Source organism: Heterodontus francisci, chromosome 34 (assembly GCF_036365525.1).
Source record: "Heterodontus francisci isolate sHetFra1 chromosome 34, sHetFra1.hap1, whole genome shotgun sequence".
Lineage (NCBI taxonomy): Eukaryota > Metazoa > Chordata > Chondrichthyes > Heterodontiformes > Heterodontidae > Heterodontus > Heterodontus francisci.
In genome coordinates, this window is record NC_090404.1 from 5,948,199 (window position 1) to 5,961,855 (window position 13,657).

Here is a 13,657-nt window from a genome sequence, read left to right on the forward strand (position 1 = left end):
GGCTTCTCCTCATTCTGCCTACTATTTGCTCGCACAGCAGCACAGTCACACCAGAGGGAGACAGTTCATATGTAAATCGCGGGTAGCAAGAGGCAGGGTGGGGCCTATTAGGGATAAAGAGGATAATATATGCTTAGAGGCACAGGGCAAAGCTAGGAGACTAAATGACTACTTCCGACTGGTTTGGATAGGGTAGACAAAGAAAAACTGTTCCCATTAGCTGATGGACACAGATTTAAGGTTTTGCGTGAGAGATATAGGGGAAATATAAGGGAGAACTTTGTTATATAGTGTGTTACAATGACCTGGATCTTGCTGCCTACAAGGGTGGTAGAAGCGGAGATGATGATAGAAATCAAAAGTAAATTGGATGGGCACTTGAGGGAAATAAACTTGCAGGGCTACAAGGATAGAACGGGTAAGTGGGACTGACTGGATGGCTTTCAAGAGAACCGACATGGCCTCAATGGACTGAATAGCTTCCTTCTGTGCTGTAATGACTCTGAGTTCAAGTGTGTGAAGGGATTTACGCCGTTTTCTATCTATAAACACACCAGCTTTAAAAGTTGAAAAGATTTGATGCATGGTCAGCACATTCTTGCTGCAGTGAGGGTTTTGAAATTTTGTGCATGTGGGAAGAGACCACTCGTTCACCTTGCCTGCTGACAGAGCAGGGACTTCACATCTGGATTATAGGGGTTTCTTCTGCAGTTACTGCTACTGTTAATTACATCCAGGACAGAATTATGGCGGAGGGCACATGCACTTGGGTTTCTGCATCAATTGATAATTAACTTTATATCTTGGCCCGTTGGCTCCTAAGGCAATCAGATCATAATATCTCTGTTCAGTAATACCGTCTTTCAATGGCGGGTCTGTTACCCAGCATTCCCCGGGGGCAGAAAGTGCCTTATCCTCACGACAGAAACCCCTTCGGGTGCGGTGTGGGCTTGGACTGGAGCATGCGCAGTGTGGGCACTCAAGCTGGATGCAAATAATTGTGTCGGATCCACAGCGGGTGAGAAAACACAGAGTGCGTGAGAGGAATGCAGCCGGCCGATAGGCGGGGAGGCTTCATAAACGCCTGGTGTAGGCCTCAAACCCCGAATAAGAAGCTACCAGTCCCACGATGGCACCAAGCGGGGCGGCAGCTGCGCAGCTGCTCCCGAAAACAGGCCCAGGTTAACAGCCGCCATCTTGAAAGGGGGCAATGTGTAGTAGGGCGCATGCGCGGCCATCCTGGGCGAGGAAGGAGAAGGAGAGAATGTTGTGAATTTCTATCCCAGCCTGACAGTGATGGCTTTGATAAACTCCTTTTACAGGGGATTAGAAGGTGGCGATTTACACACAGCAAACTCAACCCAAGAGAAATGTTTATCTCTTCTGAATTTCTATCCCAGACTGACAGTGATCGTTTCTGTAAAATAAAAGATTACAGGTATCAGAAAAGGTTGAACAGGTTGGAGCTTTTTAGATTATCGGTGACATGATAGAGCTCTTTAAAATTATCAATGGGTTGGACAGAGTAGACGTGGGGAAAATGTTTCCACTTGTGAGTGAATCGAAATCTAGGGGCCATGAACACAGTTACTAATAAATCCAACAGGGAAATAAGGAGAGATTCTTCACTCAGAGAGTGGTTAGAATGTGGAGATGGTTCAGGCAAATAACTGGGATGGTTTCAATAAGAAACTAGATGAAAACAGAAGAGCAAAGGGAATTAAAAGGCAGAAGTAGAAGGTAGATGGAATGGGAGCCAGCACATGAGATGTGTAAGCATGGATTTTATTTTGATCTAAAAGCAGAATTTGTTTTACTCATTTGTGGGCATCACTGGCTCGGCCAGCATTTATTGCCCTTGCACTGAATGGCTTGCTTGGCCATTTCAGCGGGCAGTGAAGAGTTATGGGTCACCAGTCACATGTTGGCCAAACCAGGTAAAGATGCACATTTCCTTCCTGCAAGGATATCAGTAAATAAGATGGGAGTTTACAACAATGGTTTCATAGTCACCATCAGACCAGCTTTTTGATTCCAGAGTTTTATGAATTGAATTCAAACTCCACCATTTTCTGTGGTGAGCGTTTGAACCCATGTCCCCTGAATACTAGTCTGGACTTTGGATTGCTAGCCAACTGACATTACCACTATGCCACCACCTCCCCAGTTGCCATGCTTGTCACCGTTTCCCACTTTTTAGCACAGTGACTCAAATTTTCTGGCATTGGACGTTCTTGGGGGAACCAACGATTGTGACAGTGGGTGACAGGAAGGGACAGAGCGAACAAACATAAGAGTTCACCAGGAAATATGGTCAGGGTCAGGAAACATGGTTTTATACTACGAGGGGAAGGAGGTTTGGACAAAGGGAAATTTAGAAATCCAAAAATAAAAGTTGAGGCAATAGAAAAGTAGACAATAAAATTGTGGTCACTTTATCTGAATGCATGGAGCAACCACAATAAGACAGATGAAATAGTAGCATAAATAGAGAGAAATGATTTAGATCTAATCGCCATTACAGAGACACGGTTACAAGGTGACCAAGGTTGTGAAATAAATATTCCAGGCTACACAATATTTCAAAAAGCCAGGCAGAATGGAAAAGGAGGAGGAGTAGCCCTGATCATAAAGGATGACATAAGGACATCAGTGAGAAAGGATCTGGGCTTCAAACATCAGGAGGTAGAATCAGTCTGGGTGGAGATTAGGAATAGCAAGGGTCACAAATGCTGGTGGGAGTAGTTTATAGGCCTCCTAACAGTAGTTATACCTTTCGACAGCGTATTGAGCAAGAAATAATCGGATCTTGAAACAAAGGCAATGTAGTAGTTGTGTGGGACTTTGATCTTCATATAAAAAGGACCATTCACATTGGCAAAGGTGGTCTGGAAGATGAGTTTGTAGAATGCTTTTGTGACAGTTCCCTGGAACAATATGTTATGCAACCAACTCGGGATAAAGGTACTTTAGATCCAGTATTGTGCAATGAGGCAGGTTTAATTAGTAATGTCATGGCATAAGATCCACTGGCAAATCGTGATCATAGTACAATTGAATTCCACATTAAATTTGAAAACGACATAGTCCAATCACAGGCAAGAATCTTAAACAAAGCCAATTATGTGGGTATGAGGGGAGAACTGTCTAAGGTCAATTGGGTAAATAGACTAAAAGGTCTGGCAGTAAATAAACAGTGGGAAACATTTCAAGAAACAATTCAAAATGTTCAACAAAAATGCATTCTGTTGAAAAACAAAGTCAGCGAGAAAGATTCATCTGTGGCTTACTAAGGAGGTTAAGGATAGTATTAGAAAGCTAGGACTATTTTCTTTGGAGAAGAGAAGGTTGAGAGGCGATTTGATAGAGGTATTAAAAATCACGAGGGGTCTGGACAGGGTAGAGAGAGAAAAACTGTTCCCATTGGTGGAGGGCTCGAGAACAAGAAGGCACAGATTTAAGGTAATTGACAAAAGAAGCAATGGCAACATGAGGAAAAACTTTTTCACGAGGGGAGTTGTTAGGATCTGGAATACACTGCCTGAGAGTGTGGTGGATGCAGTTTCAATTGAGGCACAACGGACCGAATGGTCTCCTCCTGTGCTGGAACAATTCTGTGAGCAGCACTGACAAGTTGGACTGTTTGTGTACTGTGTATGCTATATCATTCTGTGTAATCTCCTTTTACAGGGATTAGAAGAAGAAGATTTGCAGATGAGAGACTCAAACCAAACATCTTATCGGGATCTGACAAAGTCGCTCTATTCATCAGGATCTGAATACCATCATTCTCTGAATGTAGGAGGAGAAATATTTGTTTGTTCTGTTTGTGGGAAAAGATTTCAAACATCAATGTGACTGGGAAAGCACTGAGACACACACACCCGAGTGAGAGCGTTCCAGTGCACTGACTGTGGAAAGAACTTTAAACACTTACACAGCCTGAAATAAAATCACCATTCACATCAGGGAGAAGCTGTACACAGGATCTGTGTGTTGTCGAGGCTTCAACTGATCGTCCAACCTGGAGAAACATGAGAGCACTCGCATCATGGAGAAACCGTGGAAATGTATGGACTGTGGGAAGAGATTCAAATGCCCGTCACAGCTGGAGACTCATCGACGTAGTCACACTAAGGAGAGGCCGTTCACCTGCTCCGTGTGTGGGAAGGGATTCATTCAGTCATCCCACCTGCTGACACACCAGCAAGTTCACACTGGGGAGAAGCCGTTCACCTGCTCCATGTGTGGGAAGGGATTCACTCGGTCAACCAGCCTCGATGCACACCAGCGAGTTCACACTGGCGAGAGGCCATTCACCTGCTCTGTGTGTGGGAAGGGATTCACTTGGTCATCCAGCCTCCATACACACCAGCAAGTGCACACTGGGGAGAGGCCCTTCACCTGCTCAGTGTGTGGGAAAGGATTCACTCGGCCCTTCAATCACAAAACACACCTACGACTTCACACTGGAGTGAGGCCGTTTACCTGCCTTGAATGTGGGAAGAGATTTAATACTTTAGCAAACCTCCTGTCACACCAGCGAGTTCACTCTGATAAAAGACCCTTTAAATGTTCTGACTGTGAGAAGAGCTTTAAAAGCATAAAGTATTTACTGAACCACAAACGCACACACACTCGGGAGAGATCGTTCCCCTGCTCTGTGTGTGGGAAGGGATTCACTCAGTCATCCCGCTTTCTGAGACACCAGCGAATTCACACTGGGGAGAGGCCATTCACCTGCACTGAGTGTGGGAAGGGATTCATTGTTTCATCGGAGCTTCTGATGCACCAGCGTGTTCACACAGGGGAGAGACCGTTCACCTGCTCTGTGTGTGGAAAGGGATTCACTCGGTCGTCCTGCCTCACTCAACACCAACTTGTTCACACAGATAAGAGACATTTTAAATGTTCTGACTGTGAGAAGAGTTTTAAAAGTAAAGGCAACCTGCTAAAACACGAGCGAGTTCACAAATGACTGAAGGGGTTGGATTCTGCTGTTATTGCTTCTGTTAATTACATCCAGAGCTGAATCCTGACTAGAAGCCTATTTCCATCTGGTTTCCACAGGGCTCAGTGCTGACCATGTCAGCGATGTCCACATCCCGTGAACGAATAAAAAAAAGCTCTAGACACCTTGATTATTGTCGTATATTTCAATGATTTAGACTTAAATATAGGGGCCTTGATTAAGAAGTTTGCAGATGACACAAAAGTTGGTTGAGTGGTTGACAGTGAGGAAGAAAGCTGTAGACTGCAGAAGATATCAAGAGACTGGTCAGATGGGCCGAAAAGTGGCAAATGGAATTCAGCCCAGAGAAGTGTGAGGTAATGCATTTGGGGAGGGCAAACAAGACAAGGGAATGCACAGTGAATGGTAGGATCCTGCAAAATTTAGAGGGACAGAAGGACCTTGGAGTGCACATCCACAGATACCTGAAGGTAGCAGGACAGGTCGATAAAATGGTCAAGAAGGCATACGGGATATTTTCTTTTAGTAGCCGAGGCCCAGAGTATAAGTGGAGAGTGTTTTAAACTGAAAAGTGGGGGCAAGGGATCAAATTCGGGAAGATTTGGTAAATCAAGGACTAGAGACAAGGCAAGAGAGTAAGGTATTAATATGGGAAATGATAAACAGACAGTGACAGGAAGGGACAGAGTGGACAAATCTAAGAGTAAATCAACAGAAAAGGCTAGAGGCTACAAACATAATAAAAAGACAAAACTAAAGCCTCTGTATCTGAATGCAGAGCATTTTAAACAAAACAGATGAACTGAGAGCACAAATAGAAATAAATATGTACGATCTGATAGCCATTACAGAGACATGGCTGTAGGAGGACATAGATTGGGACCTGAATATTGAAAGGTACATGGCATTTAGGAAGGACAGGAAACTAGGAAAAGGTGGAGGTGTGGCTCTGTTAATTAATGACGGTATAGAGAGGGATGACCTAAGTTCAGGTAACCAGGATGTAGAAGCAGTTTGGGTAGAGATGAGAACTCATAAAGTCAAGAAGTCACTTTTGGGAGTTGTGTACTGCCTGCCATCCATGGTTAATTAAAACAGTTAAAGATAGTATCAAACTTAAATAAAAAGCAAACAATTGCTCAAAGCTGGGTGGCAGGTCAGAAAACTGGACAGGAGATAAAAAAAACCCAGCATAGACTGTCTAAAAAATTGATAAGGGAGGTAAAATTATAGTACGAGAGAAAGCTAGCTAGAAATATACAGACAAATAGTAAGCGTTTCTATACAGATTTAAAAAAGAAAAGTTAACAAAGTAAGCGTTGGTCCTATAGAAAGTGAATCTGGAGAATTAATAATGGACAATGAGGAGATGGCAGATGACTTGAACAGGTATTTTGCATCGATTGTCACTATAGCAGATACAAATAACATCACAGAATTAGATGCAAGTCAGGAAATGGAAGGGAGGGAGCAACTCAAGAAAATTACAATCACCAGGGAAGTGGTACTGAACAAATTGTTGGAGCTGCGGGCTGACAAGTCCCGGGATCCTGATGGACTTCATTCTAGGGTCTTAAAAGAAGTGGCTAGTTAGAGAGTTGATGCGTTAATTTTAATTTTCCAAAATTCCCTAGATTCAGGGAAGGTTCCGCAAGACTGGAAAATAGTGAATGTAACCCCTTTATTCAAAAAGGGAGGGAGACAGAAAGCAGGAAACTACAGGCCAGTTAGCTTAACATCTGTCTTAGGGAAAATGTTAGAAACTATTGTTAAAGACTTTATAACAGGGCATTTGGAAAAATTGAAGGTAATCAGTCTGAGTCAACGTGGTTTAATGAAAGGGAAATCATGTTTAACCAATTTATTGGAGTTCTTTGAGGGAGTTACACGTGCTATGGGTGAAGGGGAATGGGTGTATGTATTGTATTTGGATTTCCAGAAGGCATTTGATAATGTGCCACATGAAAGGTTATTTCAAAAAATAAAAGCCTCTGGTGTAGGGGGTAACATATTGGCATAGATAGAAATTGGCTAGAGAGTAGGCTGGTGTGCCACGGGGATCTGTACTGGGGCCTCAACCTTTTACAATTTATATAAATGAGTTAGTTGAAGAGACCGAAGGTATCGTTGCTAAATTTGCTGATGACACAAAGATAGGTAGGAAAGTAGGTTGTGAAGAGGACATAAGGAGGCTACAAAGGAATATAGATAGGTTGAGTGAGTGGGCAAAAACCTGGCAGATGGAGTATAATGTGGGAAAATGCGAAGTTGTCCATTTTGGCAGGAGGAATAAAAAGGAAGCCTATTATTTAAATGGTGAGAGATTGCAGAGCTCTGAGATGCAGAGGGATCTGGGTGTCCTAGTGCATGAATCGCAAAAGGTTAGTATGCAGGTACAGCACGTAATTAGGGGACTTGTCATCCCGCAGCTCCAACAATTTGTTCAGTACCACATCCCTGTTGATTGTAAAGCCAATAGAATGTTTGGATTTATCGCGAGGGGAATTGAATACAAAAATAGGGATGGTATGCTTTATTTATACCGCGCATTTGTGAGACCACATCTGGAGTACTGTGTACAGTATTGGTCTCTTTATTTAAGGAAGATGTAAAAGCGTTGGAAGCAGTTCAGAGAAGGTTTACTAGACTAATACCTGGAATGGGTAGGTCATCTTGTGAGGAAAGGTTGGGCAGGCTAGGCTTGTATCCGCTGAAGTTTGGAAGAGTAAGAGGTGACTTGATTGGAACATATACGATTGTGAGGGGTCTTGACAGCGTGGATGTGGAAAGGATGTCTCCTCTTGTGGGGGAATATAGAACTAGAGGTCACTGTTTAAAAATAATGGGTAGCCCATTTAAAACAGAGGTGAGTAGAATTTGTTTCTCTGAGGGTCGTGAGTCTTTGGAACTCTCTTCCTCAAAAAGCATTGGAAGAAGAGTATTTGAATATTTTTAAGGCAGAGGTAGATAGATTCTTGATAAGCAAAGGAGTGAAAAGTTATTGGGGGTAGATGGGAATGCGGAGTTGAGGTTGCAATTAGATCAGCCATGATTTTATTGAATGGCAGAGTAGGCTCAACGGGCCGAGTGGCCTACTCTTGCTCCTAATTTGTATGTTCATATGGGATACTTCCCTTTATGAGCCAAGGAATGAGTATTTCCAGCATTTTCTGTTGATAAACAGTCACAGATCTGAAAATTAACTCTGCTTCCCCCTGCATTGATGCTGCCAGACCTGCTGACATTTTCTATTTTTATTACAAGAGCGGGAAAGTTAAACAAGATCTGAATAAAACTCTAGCTGGACTACAACTAGAGTACTGTGTACAGTTCTGGTCACCGCATTATGAGAAAGATGTGATCACACCAGAGAGGATGCAGAGGAGATTTACAGAGGATGTGTCAGGAATGGGGAATTTAAGCGATACTGAAAGATTTGATAGGCTGGGGTTGTTTTCTTTGGAACAGAGGAGGCTGAGGGAAGATTTAATTGAGGTGTATAAAATTATGAGGGGCCTAGACTGAGTGGATAGGAAGGACCTGTTTCCTTTAGCAGAGAGGTTAATAACCATGGGGCATAGATTAAAAGTAATTGGCAGAAGAATTAGAGGGGAGTGGAGAAATCATTATTTAAACAGCGCCATCTTTAGTGCTGACAGCTGCCTGAACGTTGCTGACTGTGACGTTTTAGTAGAACAGGTTGCATATGCACATGTGCCAGTGCAGCGCAACCTAGTGGTTGCATTGTCAGCAACCACAACCTAGATTTAAAATAATTGGCAGAAGCTTTAGAGGGGAGTGGAGAAATCAGTTCACTCAGAGGGTCGTGGGGGACTGGAACTCACTGCCTGAAAGGGTGGTTGAGGCAGAAATCCTCAACATATAAAAAATACACTTGGATATGCACTTGAAGTGCTGTAACCTGCAGGACTACAGACCAAGAGCTGGAAAGTGGTATTATGCCGCATAGCTCTTTTTCGGCCGGTACAGATACGATGGGCTGAATGGCCTCCACTACTATAAATTTTCTCTATTTCTATTCTGGCAGTTGGGGTTGGTTTCTACTGATGTTATTAACCCCTCTAACTGGTCTGGAATTTAACATTCTGGATAGATTTGAAATAAATCAGCTTTTTCAAAAACACATTCTTGTAGATTTTTGTCTTTCCCACCTGAGTGTTTAGCATCACCTGGCTGGAGCTCAGAAAGGACAATCTGGGGGAGGATCGTACGACAGGAACAGAACTTCAGCCTAGACACAGTCCTTCAGGGCAACACTGAGAGGGACAAACGGCACTTTGGTCTTTCTTGTCTCTCTTCACTGACAGCAAAGGCCTGAGGCGTGTAAGAAATGTGTCCCAGCCGCTCTCTTCCATGGTTCAGAGCTCCTGGGCACGGAACAGAAGGCTCCTTCACAACTGTGATAAGAGTCAGGAAGAACAACGGTGAATGCTGGAAATATACTGTCAAACCAGAGATTTGTGTAAAACTGTGATCTGTTCCTGACTGAAAGTCACAGTGGAAGAGACCTGAGCAAATACTTCTGTACAATTAATATATTGACTCCCGGGCCTGGATCCTGATTTGTAGGGTTGATGTTATTATTGCTGCAATCTGGTTCAATTTTATTGTAATTTGCTCCTTTTAGTTATCTCTCTCTGACATTTTTCTCCTTTTATATGATGCGTCCATCTCCAGCCCGTGTTCCTGGGCCATTTTAGTAAGAGTTCAGGGTCCCAAAAAAAATAGTTTGTACCGACAGGGAATGTGAAACATGGCATGTTGTCTATTAATCTAAACACCCTGGAATAATTGTGCAGCGACAACAATCTGGTAATGTGTGGCCAGCAGATTGAGGTGTTGGTAGTTGTTGTATCGGGGTGACTGACAGCGGTGTCACTGCGATACAATCATAAATACGTGGATGGATCTGGGACGCTGGCGACTGTCACAGCCGGTAAGTAACTTCAAACCCCGCAGTGTTACGCACTGTTCCAGTGAATGTTCGCCCCAGTTTATTATCGCGATCAATATCACTTCAAACCCTTGAAAATAAAGCAGAGTGGTTTTCGAAACCAAGCTTTCCCATTGCAGTTTTAGATTCGGAATAGACTATGAACCAGGAGTAGGGTCCAGGTTTGAGTCTGGAGAGATGAGGTGAAATCCACACAGAGAAAGCTGTCTGCAGGGTGCCGACCCCATCTGGACCATCAGCAGTTTAACGCGGAGCTCGGAGAGTCCCCAAAACATCCCAAACTCTTTCTCACTCTGATCCACAATTGGTTTAAAATGAGCGCAGTTTGTCGAGACCCCAGCTTCCGCTCCCACTGCTCACTGTAACTGAGGAAACTCTGTCTGTCCCTGTCTGTATGGGAAGGGGTGACACAGCTCTCTCTGTCTTGGGTAGGATATTCCATTCTGGGCCGGGCAGTGTAAATGAGGTACCCCAACATTACAGCAACCCCTTCGATGCCTGCAGTGGCCTGTCCGATACTGACAGTTAAATATGGTACACAAAATAATCCCATTACTAAGATAGCAAGTCTGCAAGGGTAAATCAAGGCTGTAGAGCAAAGTAGCGATTTGGTTAAATTCCAGCAGTATGAGGCAGGAACGGACAGCAGGTTTAATAACGATAATTGGACCTGAACGACTAAGGCCACATCAGGGAAAAAAGTAAAACGTTAAAATGAAAGGCGTTACATCTGAATGCACAAAGCATCAGTAAGAAGACAAATGGATTAATGGCACAAATACAGATTAACGTATTTGATCTAGTAGCCATTACTGAGACAAGGTTATAGGGTGAGAAAAATTGGGAACTAAATATAAAAGGGTGTGACTTTTGGAAAAAAACTAGGCAAAATGTAAAAGGAAGCGGGTAGGCCGGATAGTAGTACAATATGTCGAGGACGCTAACTATGGAATTGACTATCTTAGATCTAGTATTTTGTCACGAGACTGTATGAACTCATAACCTTAAAGTAAAGGATCTTCTGGGGAAGAGTGATCATAAGATGATAGATATCATATACAATTTGAGAGTAGTGTAGTTAAGCCCGAAGCTAAGGCCTTAAACTTAAAAAAAATGTGGTATGAGGGGTGTGCAGGGTGAGCTAGATTGGGAGTTTAGATTAAAATTAAAATATATAGCTCTGCTTCTCTTTCCACAGATGCTGCCAGACCTGCTGAGTGGTTCCAGCATTTCTTGTTTTTATTTCAGATTTCCAGCATCCACAGTATTTTGCTTTTATTAAAATATATAATGTTCGATAAACAATAGTAACCATTTAAATAAATAATGCCTAATTCTCAACTAACATACATTCCAATGAAGAATAGAAAACACCACTGGCAAAGTGGTATCGTCATCTATAGCTAGAAAAGTTAAAGGTCTCATTGCATTCATATGTAGTCATGGCCGAGTGGTTAAGGCGATGGACTAGAAATCCATTGGGGTCCCCCTGCGCAGGTTCGAATCCTGCTGACTACGTTTCATATTATTGCTAAATTTAACGGGGCCTTCACCGAAAAAGTAGTTAGTTGTGTTCACGAAAATCCTTCACCGTCCAACCGCGACTGGGGTTTCTCATTAACAGCTTGCGCCATGCAAGTGGTTTGTTAGTCTAGTGGTATGATTCCTGTGTTGGAATTGTGGATTAAGATTTGTAAGAGGTCCTGGTTTCAAATCCCAGACAAGGTCTCATTTTAAAGACAGAAACTTCCCATTCGTGAAAGGATGGAGAACGAGAGGGCACAGATATAATGTATTTAGTAAGAGAAGCAAAAGTGACATGAGGAAAATCTGTTTCACGCAGTGAGTGGTTAAGATCTGGAATGCGCTGCCTGAGAGCGAGGTGAAGGCAGGTTCAATTGAAGCATTCAAAATAGAATTCGAAAGTTATCTGAAAAGGAAGAATGTGCAGGGTTATGGGGAGAAGACAGGGGAATGGAACTGACGGAATTGCTCTTTTAGAGAGCCGCTGCAGACATGATGGGCCAAACGGCGTCCTTCTGCGCTGTAGTGATTCTGTGTTTAATATAAGAACCTTACAGAGTAGTCAGAGTAGTAAGCCTAAAGAATGGGAAGGCTTTACAAATCAGCAAAGAATGGCCACAAAATGATAAAGAGGGAGCAAATAGATATGAGAGCAAATTAGTAAGAAAAATGAGAACATATGGTAAGATCTATTGTAAGTATGTTAATAGGAAAAAAGTAAAGTAAACGTGAGCCCTTAGAAGCAAAGACTGAGAAAAATCTCTTTAAACACATATGTTGTGTCTACATTTACAGTAGAGGACACAGAGACCATAATGAAAACTGTGGAGAATCAAATATCCAATTAGAGTGAAGAAGTTAAAGTATTTAATGTTAATAAACAAAAGACACTGGAAAAAGTAATGGAGCTAGAAGCTCACAAACTCCCTGGAACCGATTGCCTAGGCCTAGGGTCTTAAAAGAGCGATCTACAGAGATAGTAGAATTGTTGATTTGATTTCAAAATTCTCCAGATACTAGAAAGGTACCCATGGATTGGACAGTAGAAACTGTAATCTCGTTGCTCCAGAAAGGAGAGACAGAGACAACAGAGAAATATAGGCCAGCAAGAATCAGTAATATACAAAATAATAGAATCTATTTTTGGGGACATGGTGATAGGACAATCGGAAAATCATAATATAATTAGGCAAAATCAACATGGCTTTATGAAAAAGAAATCGTACTTGACAAATCTATTCGCTTTTTTGAGATTTCACGAGAAGGGTCATGAAAAAGAAACCAGCGGATGCAGTATAGTTGGATTTTCAGAAGGCATTCGATAAGGTGCCACACGGCAGGTTGTTACACAGGATTAGGACTCAGGGGATTGGGAGTATCGTATTATCATGGATTTAGGATTTGTTAAGTGACAGGAAACAGAGTGTAGGAATAGATAGACCATGTTGGGGATGACAGGGTGTAACTAGTAGCGTTACACACTATCGATGTTTGGGCCTTAGTTATTTCCAATCTATATCAGTGACTTAGATGAGGAACCGAATATAATACATCCAAGTTTGCTGATCATATAAAGCTGGGTGGGGAAATAAGTTGTGGGGAAGGTACAGGCGCGCTGCATGGGACATAGATAGGTTAAGGGACTGGGCAAGAAAGTGACAGATGGAGGATATTGCGGGGAAGTGTGACATTATTACATACATAGGCTTACACTGTTTATGCAGCACAGAAGCAGGCCATTCGGCCCAAATAGTTCATGTTGGTGTTCTTGCTGCACTCGAGCCTCTTCCCATCTTTCATCATCTAAATCTATCATCGTAACCCGCAATTCCCGTCTTCCTCATATGCTTATCTAGCTTCCTGTAAATGCATCTATACTATTCACTTCAACCACGCCCCATGGTAGCAATTTCCACATTCTCCCCATTATCTGAGTAAAGAAGCATCTTCTGAATTGCCCATTGGATTTATTGGTGACTATCTTTTACCGATGGCCTCTAGTTATACTTCTGCCCACAAGTGGAAACATTCTCTACTTTATCAAAACTTCCATAATTTTGAAGATCTCCATTAGTTTATCCCTCAACCTTCTTTATTGAAGAGCAATAAGACACAGCCTCTTCATCCTTTTCTGATATGTAGACCCACGCATTTCTGTTATCATCTTGTAAATCTTCTCCGCACCC

At 42.6% G+C, this 13,657-nt stretch overlaps 1 protein-coding gene and 1 non-coding gene across 2 annotated transcripts; both read left to right on the plus strand.

The window, feature by feature from the left end:
* The first annotated feature begins 4,051 nt into the window (after positions 1-4,051).
* On the plus strand, positions 4,052-4,978 carry LOC137348551 (zinc finger protein 436-like). The gene has a single exon (XM_068013853.1). The coding sequence runs from the start codon at positions 4,052-4,054 to the stop codon at positions 4,976-4,978; it is 927 nt and encodes a 308-aa protein (XP_067869954.1).
* Positions 4,979-11,383: 6,405 nt separating this feature from the next.
* On the plus strand, positions 11,384-11,465 carry trnas-aga (transfer RNA serine (anticodon AGA)). The gene has a single exon. It is a non-coding gene; the product is annotated as a tRNA-Ser (tRNA).
* The last annotated feature ends 2,192 nt before the right edge of the window (positions 11,466-13,657 follow it).